Genomic DNA, 13972 nt, shown 5'->3' with positions numbered 1-13972 from the left:
AAACTTTTTATATACGTGTTCGTAGCGATCTAAAGCCAAGGTTGTAAAATAAACTTTGGTGAAAAACCTTAACATTAACTCTATATTAAAATAGAAAATTTAAATTTTGACTTATAAACATTAGCAAATGCCAAAATATAGAGGTGTTGGAGTCTAGCTAGCTCCTTTGCTTGATGTGAGGTTGTTCGTTGTTGTCTTCATTCTAACTTTTATATGTGTGGGATAACTTTGGTACCTCTCCATAATTTAATACATTTCATTCTTGATTTTGATAATTCATTTTATTAAAAAACTTAGTAATTATTATTTATTTTATCTTGATTGGACTATTGTTAAATATATTTTAATCATATATTTTAATCATAACTTATATTTCCACATTGCATAAACTTTTTGAATAAGATGAATGATTAAATATGTGCTAGAGAAATCAACAACCGCATATTAGAATATGGAGGAAATATATTTTTGAGCCAAGGCAACTTTAACCCTATAATGTTTTTAACGTATGAAATAACCCAGTTTATATTCCCTCTATTTCATAATATAAGACTTTCTAATATTGACTAAATTCATCCATGTATTAATGTATCATTAGCACACATATGAATCTTGGTATTAGTATTATAATATGAAACGGAAGAAGTACCTGCTATTGATATACTAGCTTGGCCACTGCGGTGGGATGGCAGACTCGGACTAATTTTCATGTTAGAATTTTTGCTGTCCAATTTCCAAATATCCTCTAAAACTTATCTATTAGGCCTGATCGCGGTGCCCGCGCCCAATAACTACAAGTCTTAAAAAGTTTTTAGGCAAATCTACAGGTTAGCTTGAAACATGTACAACACAAAAACGTGTCTTCTTGGTTGGACGCTCTTAGTTCAGTTCGGTAGAACGTGGGTCTCCAAAACCTAATATCGTAGGTTCAAATCCTACAGAGCGTGATTCTGTTCTTGTTATGTCGAATCAAAAAAAAAAACTTAACAAAAAGTGGAATGTCCGACTACTGTTCTTAACCCAAATCAAAATCAAAGAAAACAACAGAAATACTCGACCGGGAGAGGAGACCACTGACCAATCTCCGTCCATTTTCCCTTGCCTTTCCTTTACGGGTATGCCAGTGGTGTAGTTGTTGTCATGAACATGATCCAGATAGGATAGCCCAATGTATCAAATGACCGAGAATTAAATTTGCCCAAAGGAGGCCGATTTTTCTCCTTTGAAAAATCCAAATTTCAAAGGAGATTAGGGCAGAGAAACAGAAGTGTGAAATGAGGCTACATCCATCCAGTTATGCTAGCTCAAGAGATCAAAGAACCACTGCTCCAAAATTTAGGCTATCTCCTGCCGGTAATCAATATATCCATTCATAATCAGTTTACTCATAAGAGCCTAGAGTAGCTGAGAATGCCAGAAAAAAGAGAAGGATCGATCAGCATCGATCATCAGGCGTAAAATTCAGCAAGGTCGTTCTCATACGTCTTCCTGATCACCTCCCTCTTGAGCTTGAGTGCAGCAGTGACAAGGCCAGACTCTGGGGTCCATGGCTCAGGTACCAGTTTGATCTTAGTCGGGATCTCAAACTTCTCCAGTCGCGCTTGCTTCGCAGCCTGAATATATGCAGCAAGTTAGTTCAGTATAGTTTAATAAATTTTCATCCTAGAAGTCTGACATGATTTGCAAATTTCAGCTTGCTTTCATTCAAATTAGTATGCCACAATCTACTACATAACTATGAGGGCAAAACATATTTGTTGCTGGCACGAGGTTATTGGCGAACACAAACCTTTGATAATGATCCAAGCACTTCTTTAACAGCCTCTGGCTTCTGGCATAATTCTGCGAAATCAGTATATGTCACTCCCTGCTGTGAAGCCCAGTTTTCCAGCTCATTGTGTGCAGCTACCACAAGCGCAACACAGTAACTGTGGAAAGGATCAGCATGAATCATGATGTTCTCCACATATGGGCTCGCAATCAGAGCAGCCTCCACCTGTGATGGTTCAATCAGTTAAGAAGTGCTAACAACATCTTGTCTGACCACAACAAAACTATTTCTGACCTTCCCGAGAGACACATATTCACCATGTTGAAGCTTCACAATATCCTTTTTACGGTCAATGATTTCAAGGCAGCCATCTGGGTGGAAGCGCCCGATGTCACCAGAGTAGAACCATCGCATACCTCTTTCATCAACCTTAACAAAATATGAGGTATAGAGTTACTAAATTATTCTGATCAGAAGGTTATTAGAATAAGCCATGAAGTACTCTGCAAACCACAGCACAACCACATACCTTGTAGATTTCATTTGTTTTAGCATCATTCTTGAAATAGCCTTTAGTTACATTAGGACCACCAATGACAATCTCTCCCCGAGGCATTGGGGAGTCACTTGTTAAGTATCCACCTTCTGACCAGTCAATCAGCTGGAGAATATAATTGCAAATGTGTCAAGAACTGTGAAATGTCAACAGATAATAGTTACTAGTCCACTAATATGGAAATCAATCAGATACAAACTGAAAAAAGACCAGTGAGTTAAAAATATCAAAGCATGAGCTTGTCAGTGATCTCAAAACCAAAACAATCAACATATTCTTTCAAATACAAAAGATTTTCAAGACTTCAACTCACAAGGGTTTCTACAAAAATGAATTCATCTAAAATCAGAATATGGCTAATAAAAACAAGAATTACCTTGATGTACGAACAAGGTAGTGGAGCACCAACACGACCAACAGATGGGTCATCATACTCGGAAAATGTTCCTCCAGCACATGTCTCAGTCAGACCATACCCTTGCCCTATTGGAACCCTGAAATTGCATAAACTTGTGAATTTGCAGGTCTCTATGCATGTTGAGACAAACATCACAGTTCATTGTGTTTAAATGTATGAAATGATAAACAAGGATGGTCAAGACAATTGCAACTAACAACATGGGATGATGGTATGCGTTATCTTACCCGAGGCATATATTGATAAATCTCTGGGTATCACCTGATAGAGGTGCTCCGCCTGAAAGTACAAAGCGAATCTTTCCTCCCAAAATTGCACGCACCTTTTTGAAGACAAGCATGTCCCACAAGAGTTTCTCTAATCCCCATGCACCCAGCCAACTTCCATTGACTGCAGCAAGTCGACGGTTATAGGCAACATCGAATAACTGCTTTGCTACACCACCCTTTGCATCCACCTAAAGCCATTACAATATGAAAAATACCAATCAAGAAATCAAAAATGAAATGAAGAATATTGGACAAAACGGCGTAAAGTGCAGTACCTTTTTTCTCACACCATCACGAACACGATCAAGTATAGCAGGTACAGCGGTCATCAATGTTGGCTTGAGTGCAGAAGCATCACCTAGTGTGCCCTTTTTTATTTTGTTTGATGTATCAGTCAGGGTCAGAGGTGATCCATATCCTATGGAAGCCCCAACAGCAGACATGAGTGCCTGGAAAATATTTTTCCATACAGGAAATTAATCTTAAGTACCAATGATAGAAACACATTAGGATGCTCTTTTAGAGTCACCTCAGCTGCCAACTCAAGAATGTGTGCAAGTGGCAGGTAGGCCAGGTATATATCCTTCCTACAAATGTGAGGCACAATGGTCATAACTGCTGAAAGTGTAGCCAGGACATTACGGTGAGTCATCATAACTCCCTGTAAAACATTTTTAGATGTTAGTTCAATAGCAGAAAATATATAAATTAGATTATATTTCCAACATTATGTATATCATGACGTATTAGCAACATGAGTCCTAGAAGTAATAGCAAAATTTGTAGCATAAAGATATTCTGAAATGAGGAAACTGGAAAAACAGGAGGGCTTGGGAAAACCTTAGGCAATCCAGTGCTACCACTTGTATACATTATCACTGCTACGTCAGATGGGAGAGGCATGTTTGCGTCAACAGGTGCTTCATTTCCCAATCTATCTACTTCCTCAAACGGCTCAATTATCCAGCTAGTGCTGTTTTGAGCTAACGAAACTTCAGCTGAAATTCCTTCCTCGTTGATATAGATAACTCGCTTTACTGTGTCAAGCTGTGTACTTATATCAATCATTTTTTTCAGTTCTTTCTGACCACATATGACAGTAGTAACCTCAGTCTGGAGAAGAGAAGGGCAAAGTTAGCTAAAAATAAACCAAGAATGTCGAAGATAGGTCCAATTACACTGCGATAGTTTCTGGAACAAAATGTTAGCACTTGCTGAAAAGTGCTATGCCCATTCGTATAGAAAAAAATGATAAGAATAAATCATTGTCTTCATAAAAACTAGAAACATACCACATGATATAAAAAAAAGAAACCCTCAAACAAGGACTATCTATACAGAGAACGTGAGATAGTGACTGTACTGACCTCATTTAGTGAGTGGCACAGTGCTTCCTCCCCCAATGAGGCATAGATTGTGACAACTGTAATATTTTGCCTGAAGCATGCCTTGCAAATAGAAGAATAATAACTCAAGTTCAGAATTCAGATCTCAATGAGCAGGAACAGGATTGGTCTCAGCATTAAATAGCTACAGGGGGAGAGTAGGAAACAAAATTAGGCTGAATGTATTTTAAAAGAAGCCAATTATGAAATATATAAGCATGTAGCATGTGTGCTATTTCTGATGATTTGGTATCTTCATAAGGTACTATACTTTTCATAGTATATCATGTTCAAGGATGGCATGTACATATACACAAGGATGCCAAAACCATTCATGTACCTCCTATCTCCTGTCATTTGATACATAATGTTATGCCACCCATTGACAAATCTGAATATCCTGCACCTCACTTTATATGGTACTGCTAAAAAACAACTGCACTATCATACCATAATACTAGTTCAATACTTTTTTGAGGATATTACCAGTTGAATACTATTGATTATCCACCACCTGTATTTGTGGAGTTTGAAATTTCACTAATGTAGTTACACCTTACATTCTCAATCTACTTAAGAAACAGCATACCCCCTCTAATTTGCACATAAATAGAAAACATAAATGCACAAAATTAGCATATCAATCAAGTACAGAAGAAGAAACAGGGGATTACCTGCAGAGCAACTTGCCACTCAGCCCGTGTCTCAGCAAAAATAGCAACACGCTCACTCTTCTCATGGCCTAATCGAATTAGGCCAGACGCAAAGTTGCAAACACTCTTGAAGACCTCAGCATAGCGTTTCCACTCGTACTCTCCAAGATGAAGCTTCTCAAAGGACCTCCCATCAGATGATAATTCCTTTTCCCTGGAAATGAGCTTCCTGGTGCCAAGGAGTGGCATGTGGAGATACTCCTTGCATGACTGCTCAAAGAGCTCAGCGAGTGTGGTGATCCCTTCCCAGTGAGTTTCAACTGGATGTTCAAATCGATAGTTGCGTATTGCATAACCAGGCTCTCCACCCACATCAACTGGCACTCCTCTCATCTTGTGAGTTTTCCTCCTTTTCTGGAGTAGAAGAGAGACCGCGATGGGTACAAGAAGACCAACGAAATAAGGATTCATAATTCTTCAAGAATATTCTCACAGCTCAGCTGCACTCTTATGGGAGGTTAAGTATAGATTCACACGCGCACTGAAGAAGGAACCTGCAAAAGATAAATATCACAAGGTAAACAAACAGAAACTAATAGCTGAACTTTCATGTCAGATTGCAATATGCAAAGATATTCCACACGCAACAAACAGCCCGCAAGGTTCGTCCTTTCGGCCCATTGTATAGTGAACTTTCAGGTCAGATAGCAATATATGCACAAGGAATTCCACATGCAACATACAAACTGCAAGGGTTCATCCTTTGGGCGGCCCATTGCATTTGTGTAACCCCTCCGCTTTGCTACATAGTGAACTTTCAGATCAGATAGCAATATATGCACAAGAAATTCCACATGCAACAGACAAACTGCAAGGGTTCATCCTTTGGGCGGCCCATTGCATTTGTGCAACCGCTCCACTTTGCTGTTTGACTCATCACCTAAAGCCAAAAAAAAAAAAAAAAAAAAAAAAAAACAAAGTGACTGTTTGGCAATGTCTCAAGCATAGAACACGACGCAATCGCAATGCCAATGCGCCCCCAAAAGAGGAGAATTTGCGGAAGCTGTGGATCCCATCAGGAAGCGCTGGAGCTGTAGCATGCAGCGGTGCTCTAGATTCCGCCATGCAGGCAGGCAGGCGAGCAGCAGCCGTCCCTCCCTACCCAGTCCGACCGACCGTGCCCCCCATCGTCGGCGACGATGGCGCATGCTCCGAGCGAAGGGAGTGCGCGTACCTTGCGGAAGGTCGCGCGGAGGCTTCCGGAAGGGAGGCGGTGGCCGCGCGTCGATCGGAAGGTGGGAGGATCGACGGGGACGGCGGCGGCGGCGGCGGCTTTTGGGTCTCAGATTTCGTGCGCGATGGATTCGTTTGCTGCGGCCGCTGTTTGCTCTGGCCCCACCAACCGATCCTCTCCACTTCGCTGGGCCCAGATCTTGCGGCCCACAATAAGAAATGGAGCAAGGGAAAAGGTCATGGGCCGGTGCCGGGCTTCCTCCCATTCGCGGCCCATCTTTTTATGGGCCTGACGGTATTGCTTGGGCGAGCCCATATTAAATATGTGGCCCATATTAAGTTGGGCCGAAAAGAATGCCGATCCATATTACGATGGGCCTGAGCAGAATAACGACACGTGCGCACACGTTTAGTTTTGGGCCTGTTGGACAAACGACCAGTGCTTACATATTTTGGACCCGTTCGGTTCAAAAAAATTTTTGAAAGAGAGATGTCGACGTGTACGGTCATATATTTAAAGTATTAAACGTGATTTAGTTATAAAATAAATTTCAGATTTCGCCTGAAAACCACAAGATGAATCTTTTGAGTCTAATTAATCCGTCATTAGCACATATTAGTTATTGTAGCACTTATGGCTAATCATGTACTAATTAGGCTCAAAAGATTCGTCTCATGATTTTTTTCCATAACTATGTAATTAGTTTTAATATTCATGTATATTTAGTGTTTTATTTAGGTGTCTAAAGATTCGATATAATATTTTTGGGAAAAGTTTTTGTGAACTAAACATGGCATTATTAAAGGCAATGCCCTTAGTGTCTACCTACTGAGCATTTTAATTGGAGCAGGGAGCTGCCTGCAAAATATCCCCACTTGTGAGCGCCAGAGAAAAGGGGCGATTTTGCAGGCGGCCCCTAGAAGTGGATAAAATGTCCACTACGAGGGCGTTAAGGGGGATGCCTGCAAAATCAACATGCCCTTCCTCTTCACCACTTCCATCGACATTTGATATTATATATCTTGCCTAGCTAGTGGGTGTTTTATATATCGTCCATTAGTTGGCGTTAGGGTTTAATTTGCAATTTTTTCAAACAAAAAACTATCTCTAAATGTTTAATTAAAATAATAAATAAATAATCTAGATTTCAACTATGTGACCGCCCTATGAGATTGTCTTGTGAGCGCGACCCATAAATAGTAAGGCTGAGATAATTGTTTGTTAGCTATGACGATGTGGCCATATTCAATAGCCTCCCATAAGTCATGAGAAGCTTTTATTGTTTTCCTGGTCATCCTATCCATAGACACTATGGTATCCCATTGCAATGGTAAAACAAGGGCATCATCTTGGAATATATATAAATCAGACACACACATTTTATCATACCATCGTAGGAGTAGGGTGTTACGCTTATGCGCGTCTCGAACTTGTTTACTCCCTAGACTCTATTCTTATACATCTCCCTCTGATTCACCCGAAACTTTTTTTTTTGACTCTCTAGATCACATCCCTTGGGCGAACCCACAAATAGGTTCTCTCACGATACTTTGCTTGCGGAGTTTTTATCGAACCGTCTGATTGATCTAGGTAGGTAGCTCAACATGGGAGCAAATTCGAGGAACACAACCACAACCACTATAATCCAGAGCCTTCTAGTGGCACATTTTGAAACACAGCAAGTACGAGATAAAAACAACATTTTAGGTCATTTTTTGCCACAACTCTCGATCTCAAAATCTATGTTGAATTATTGAGTTTTAAGTAAATTTATATTGGTTTAAAATTTTATATTTCATAAAAACTAGAAACAAAATGATTCATTTATACGATATTAGTTTAATTATAGATCTAGATCTATGAATACGTTGAGTTATGAATACCTAGCACCAAAAATATTGGAACCAAAACTATACCAAACATGTCATTGGAGTATGTAACACACCGAGAATCATAAAAATCTTGAGATATCACTAAACAACCAAACATCTATGCCAAAACAAAAAAAATTGGCATAGATGCTTGTTTAGTGACATCTCATGGTTCTTATGATTCTTGGGGTGTTTGTATTGGTATTATAGCATAAAGATATGAATGTGCTTTTGACCATGGTCTAAACCCAAAGGGAGTTCTCGACCTCTGTTGTGTAAACTTTGAGTTGCCAAAGTGTCATCCCTTAAGCATTCACCTCAGTCCGTTTGAAGCTTGTGGTTCGGAACTAGTTGTATAGTGGTGGTTTAGTACCAACTTGGAAGTCTAAGTGCGTGAGGGTTATGCTCCAACCATGGTATCCTTGAGTTAACCATTTTACACCAATTGAGTATGAAAGTATAGCGAGATATTATGTGGACGTGGGGTTAGCTCAGTGTACGGAACAGACTAATGCGGATTTTGAAGGCAGAGTGACAGAGCATCTCCAAAAGGTGTCTACAATTGGTCCTAAAACTAAAATTTGGGAATTAGAGCGTCACCAACAAATTGGCTAAATTTCATCCCTAAAATTTTGTTTTGGGGAACCATATATAGAAATTAACATGTGAAAAAAATTGCCCCTCCTAAAGTTGGCTAAAATTGATTCCCTAAACATAAAAATGTGGGCTCATACAGATCTACCGACCAAAATTAGTTTATTTATCGAGGTGGGAACATCTTTTGCCCACGGGAAGGAGCAACGGCCTATAATTGAGAGTGAGTGTCGCAGTGTGCTATATATGAAAAGAGTGAATAAGTGAGAAGAATAAGGGGGTTTGGGGGTTCTTAGGAGGATGATTAAGAGATCTGTTAGAAATATATACATATATTTTTATCTAAAATCCCCTAATGTTAGGATTTAGATAGGGTTGGCAATTTTCCCCGTGGGGCCAGGGCCCCGAGGAGCATTTTGGCCCCACGGGGATTTGGGTCCGGAGCCAAGGCCAGGGTCGAGGAATGGTTTGCACCCGCGGGGACCTAAGGAGGCTTTACAAACTTTCTAGCCCAATAAGGCCCATCTAAACCCCTAACCCTAGCTCTCCTCCTCCTCCTCTCTCTCACATTCCCTCGCCCACATCTCATGTCTATCTGGTGGCGGCAGGTAGGGCGCGGCCAACGGTGGGACGGGGCGGTGAGGCGGTGCGATCGACGGCGGTCGAGGCGGCACCGCAGGCTGGTCGGGCAGCACCGCGGGCTGGTGGGGCGGCGAGGCAACATCGCGGCTGGCGGGGCGGGGCGACCGGCGACGGGAGTCAAGGGATAGGGTGGCGCAGCGACCCCAAGGCAACATCGTGGGCTAGCGGGACGGTCAGTGGCGACGGTGAGTCACAGTCACACTCCCCTCTCTCCACACTAGTTTTTATGGGGCGCCGGGGCCCGTTCGGGGACGGGGACCCGACAGGGGTGAGGACGGGGACAAGGACCGTTTTCTCCCCGATTTCTATTTCGAGGCCGGGGCGGGGGCCATTTGGCAGTCCCTGCCCCATTGCCAACCTAGATTTAGAGGATTTTAAGGGATTGTTAGCAATGTTCTTGGGCTAGAAAACATATTTTTTAACATGTTCCCTAGTATATCCCTACTAGTATCGAATAAAAAAAGATAATTTTTATGTCCAATATTTTTTTTATAGACTGAATACAAAGTTTCAAAGAATAAAATACTAGCATTCTCTTTAGGGCATTCACAGTAGGTTACTTCCCATATACCACTCACCGCAGCTTTAAATAGGGCCCACTTCTCCCTCCTCTCTTCTCCCTTTCCCCGCAGCTCCCTCCTCTCTCTCTTTCACCTTGCAACTCTCTCCTCTCTCTCTTTCAGGTCCATGCCAGTGCTCGGGCGACGGCCGCTAGGACTGCGCAAATTCATCGAAAACCGAACATGATAACCGAAGCTGAACCAAAATAACCGATGGTTATTTCTGTTTTTAAATCGGTTTTGAAAATTAATTAGTTCGGTTTTCTGTTTTTAATTGGTTTTATTTTTAGAAAACTGAAATCACCAAATTAACGGAACTAACACCTCGCTAGCTTATATTCTGTAAGTTGTAACCTAGCCCAACCCAATAGGCAAGTGTGAATATGCGATGCAACATCCACTCTTCGGTCTCCTTCCGTGAGAGTTAATGAGCTGTGCGTGAAGTGCCTGTGCGGCGCAACACAATTGCAGGTCTGCAATTCCTCACCTCCTCGATGCCGCACTCCTTGATTTCTTCCTTGGTGGCTCAGCGCCCCCCAGATGCTTGTTGCCTCACCCCTGCACATACGTGTAGGTCCTATGAGCACTGCACATACATTTTGGTTTTTAACCGATGACCGAAATAATCTAACTGAAATAATTCGGTTTTTAGTTTCGGTTAATAATTTTTCAGTGTAAATTTTGGTTTTCAATATTCAAAAACCGAAATATTAAAAAACCAAATAGATCGAACCGAATAAACCATACTAACTGATTGTCCAGCCCTAGTGGCCGCGACGTCGACTAAGGTGACGACATCGGGCATCGGAGTGCGGCTGGTGTTGGGGTGCGGCGGAGCTCGTGGGGACGGTGGCGGCGACGTGGCGCTCGTGAGGACGATGACGCTGGTGCAGGAAGGCGATTTAGAGAGACGGACACCTAGGGAACATGATAGGGCCGCGAGCTCTTCCAGTGCGTCGCTCTAGAGGTTTCTTCGCCGCGCTCAAGACAGAGGTATACGTTTCTTTATAGGGGTACGTAGAGATTCACAAGCCGAACGAAAAAAGGCGAATGACACTCTCTTTCCGCCATGATAGGTCGAGGCTTCACGCCACATAAGCTAACAGTGAATGGCCTTATAACATTGGACACTTGTACGTTGTACCTTGGTTACATCACTTGGGGGCAAAACCGTCCAAAGCCAACCCCGCCGTGGCGTGCGCCTCTCGTTTCTCTTCTCCGCGGCTCCCGTCTTCCCCAACCTCAAGCCCCCAAATCCAAACTCTCCTCTCTCCTCTCTCAGATCGGATCACGAGAGCCCAATCCCAATCCCACGATCTCTCTCCCGTTCGACACGTCCCTTGCTCGCGGCGACCGGAGAGGGGAGAGAGAGAGAGAGAGCTTGCGGGCTCACCGTCGCAGCGGCAGACGATCAGAAGAGGAGGCGAAGATGTCGTCGGTGTTCAGCGGCGATGAGACCGCCCCCTTCTTCGGCTTCCTCGGCGCAGCCTCCGCGCTCGTCTTCTCCTGTACGTTCTCCCCCCCCCCCTTTCGCGCGCGTGAGGTGCGGTGGTCTGGTCTGGTCTGGCGAAATTCCCGATCTTTTTCTTCTTCGCGCTCGATTCCGTGGGGGGATGGAGAGGTTCGCGAGGCACTTGGGCTTCTGGGCTGCTCGGATCCCCCGTGATCCGCGTGCTGCGCGCTTCGATCCGATCTGATCTGATCTGAGAGAGAAGCTCGGATTGGATCCACGATGCAATTCTGACGAGATCTCTGGGTGGGTGTAGGCATGGGTGCGGCGTACGGGACGGCCAAGAGCGGCGTCGGGGTGGCGTCCATGGGTGTGATGCGGCCGGAGCTGGTGATGAAGTCCATCGTGCCCGTGGTCATGGCTGGTGTGCTCGGTATCTACGGTCTCATCATCGCCGTCATCATCAGCACAGGGATCAACCCCAAGGCCAAGCCTTACTACCTCTTCGATGGCTACGCGCACCTCTCATCTGGACTTGCTTGTGGCCTTGCTGGTCTTGCTGCCGGCATGGCCATTGGCATTGTCGGTGATGCCGGAGTCAGGTAAAAAAAACTGCTTGCTTTATTTTCTCCTCTTGCTGTTAATAATTCTCCATACCATTAGATAATGTTATGATATGTGTACCAAACTATTAGTAAATTATATTACATTTGCAAGTGCATACTTGTTTATGTGAATGAATACTGAAAAACAATTTTTCATGATAAGACAAAGCTATACTTTTTCCGGAGCTTCTGTCCTATGCTTGCCGGTTAACATTGATATGTCAAATTCACGTTACTGTGTGCTAAAAAGGGGTGTGTTTTATACTTTTATTTAACTAACAGACTACTTGTACTGCTATCAATGTCAAATAGTTAGCTTCGGTGGGTTAAATCATGGATCCAATCAATTAAATTTCAGGCTTCACAGTGCTATAACTTTTTTAGAAAAATGCTGTCAAACCGTGAATTAAACCGTTTGGTGTTATCGTTCTAACGGAGCTAAGGATGTTGTCACAATGGATCATAGTATTAATCCCCAAATTTCTTAGATGTTTATAATAAGATCATTCTATGTATTTATCCACCAAGGACCAAAAGATGTGAAATGTTCCACAATATTTATGCGGCTCTTTGGATATTCAATTTATTGGCACAATATATTGTCTATATATTGGGAACTTTTTCTAATTTATACAAATCTGAATAAAAGAGGCCACCTCTTCCATAAATTCTTCACTTTTGTAGGTTAGGTATCCAGTTTGTTGGCACAATATATTGTCTATATTGCTGATTTATGCTGTTATTTCAACTTTTGCTTCACATCTATTTTCTCCATCTTATTTTAAGTTTGCAGTTTGATATGGTACCCTATCTTTAGTTTGTTTCACATATATATGCTGTTTTGGTATTTTGTAAGCTGTCTCCTCTGTTCTAGCTTATTTGATGATTCAAACAAAGGACAAGGCTTAAATTTATTTCCATGTGAAGAGTTCATCACTTGAGGGTTTCCAAATCGTCTCCTAAAATAGTTTGGATAGTTGTGTCAGAGAAACCCTGTTTAGAGCAGCGCATTACTATGGCAAGAGTTATTTGAAGCTTTAAATTTCTGTGCTAGTAAAAACATGTGGTTTCTTTGACTTGTATGTTGTTTGATATTTTGAACAGAGAATTGTTAGAATTGCCAGATTAAACATGTTATACACTTGTACTATTTCATGGCTCAAATGTGAAGTCGTTCTCATCTATGCAGTTGCAATGAAGATTTTCTTTAAGGTTCAAACATTATAATTTTTTTATTACTCCTTCCTAATCATATTCTTTCTTTTCAGGGCGAATGCTCAGCAACCAAAGCTGTTTGTGGGTATGATCCTCATCCTCATTTTCGCTGAAGCTCTTGCTCTCTATGGCCTCATTGTTGGCATCATCCTGTCATCTCGTGCTGGCCAATCCCGTGCGGATTAGGCACTGCTTCAACACGCAACCCTTAGTGGGTTCTTGTTTCATATTCCTGAAACTACAAGCTGAGCTCTAGGGGTTTATTCTGTCTAGATTCTGTTCTTCTGTTGGGTCGCGGAAAAAAAAACAGCATATGTATCCAAGGGAGGTTTGCCTCTTGTGGTGCCATTCTTTTTCGTTGTGGTGGGTGCTGGCAGGCGGTCTGAATCTTATTTATGCACAGTTTTTTTGGGGTCTGGCTAGACAGTGCTGTAATCTGGTGAATAAGCAAATAATTCGCAATGCAATGGGAGCATGAGACTCTTTTGTTCACTCATACATCAGTCTGTCTTCGTCATTGAGTTGTGATTCCTGACTTTTGCATGGGATTGTTGCATATGGTTTTCAAGATGGTACAGCTTCCATGCATCCCTTCAATTTCACCTTATTGCTCCTCACAAACTATGCTGTTTTGAAACTATATCCATAAATTCTGTGGCTTAGGCTGTGTTATTTTGGACTAGATTATTTCTTGGCTTTTGCTCGCATGTTTTCTAAATTGTTAAACATTGTATTTTTTAAAGATGCGC

General features: G+C 42.2%; 2 protein-coding genes and 1 non-coding gene across 7 annotated transcripts; 2 read left to right on the top strand and 1 right to left on the bottom strand.

Annotated features, from left to right (window-relative positions):
• Positions 1-873: 873 nt before the first annotated feature.
• On the top strand, positions 874-947 carry TRNAW-CCA. The gene has a single exon. It is a non-coding gene; the product is annotated as a tRNA-Trp (tRNA).
• Positions 948-1275: 328 nt separating this feature from the next.
• On the bottom strand, positions 1276-6420 carry LOC102715072 (long chain acyl-CoA synthetase 9, chloroplastic). 5 transcript variants are annotated; one of them, XM_006663793.2, is made up of 13 exons: positions 6287-6420; positions 5796-5992; positions 5074-5606; positions 4382-4462; positions 3855-4127; positions 3544-3675; positions 3290-3463; positions 2973-3202; positions 2704-2821; positions 2301-2432; positions 2066-2200; positions 1790-1996; positions 1276-1613 (listed from the first exon to the last, which is right to left on the bottom strand). In XM_006663793.2, the coding sequence occupies exons 3-13, from the start codon at positions 5521-5523 to the stop codon at positions 1449-1451; spliced, it is 2097 nt and encodes a 698-aa protein (XP_006663856.1). In that variant the 5' UTR covers positions 5524-5606; positions 5796-5992; positions 6287-6420; the 3' UTR covers positions 1276-1448. The 5 variants fall into 5 exon arrangements, with proteins under 5 accessions (XP_006663856.1, XP_015698723.1, XP_015698722.1 ...); XM_015843237.1 differs by lacking the exon at positions 5796-5992 and having other exon boundaries at positions 5074-5466; positions 5546-5606; XM_015843236.1 differs by lacking the exon at positions 5796-5992.
• A 4709-nt stretch (positions 6421-11129) lies between these two features.
• LOC102714789 (V-type proton ATPase 16 kDa proteolipid subunit) lies at positions 11130-13721 on the top strand. Its single transcript, XM_015843269.2, has 3 exons — positions 11130-11461; positions 11720-12005; positions 13277-13721. The coding sequence occupies exons 1-3, from the start codon at positions 11383-11385 to the stop codon at positions 13407-13409; spliced, it is 498 nt and encodes a 165-aa protein (XP_015698755.1). The 5' UTR covers positions 11130-11382; the 3' UTR covers positions 13410-13721.
• The last annotated feature ends 251 nt before the right edge of the window (positions 13722-13972 follow it).

Source organism: Oryza brachyantha, chromosome 12 (genome assembly GCF_000231095.2).
Source record: "Oryza brachyantha chromosome 12, ObraRS2, whole genome shotgun sequence".
NCBI classification, from domain to species: domain Eukaryota; kingdom Viridiplantae; phylum Streptophyta; class Magnoliopsida; order Poales; family Poaceae; genus Oryza; species Oryza brachyantha.
Note: the sequence above shows the minus strand (reverse complement) of the source record. Positions and strands in the feature narration are given on the sequence as shown.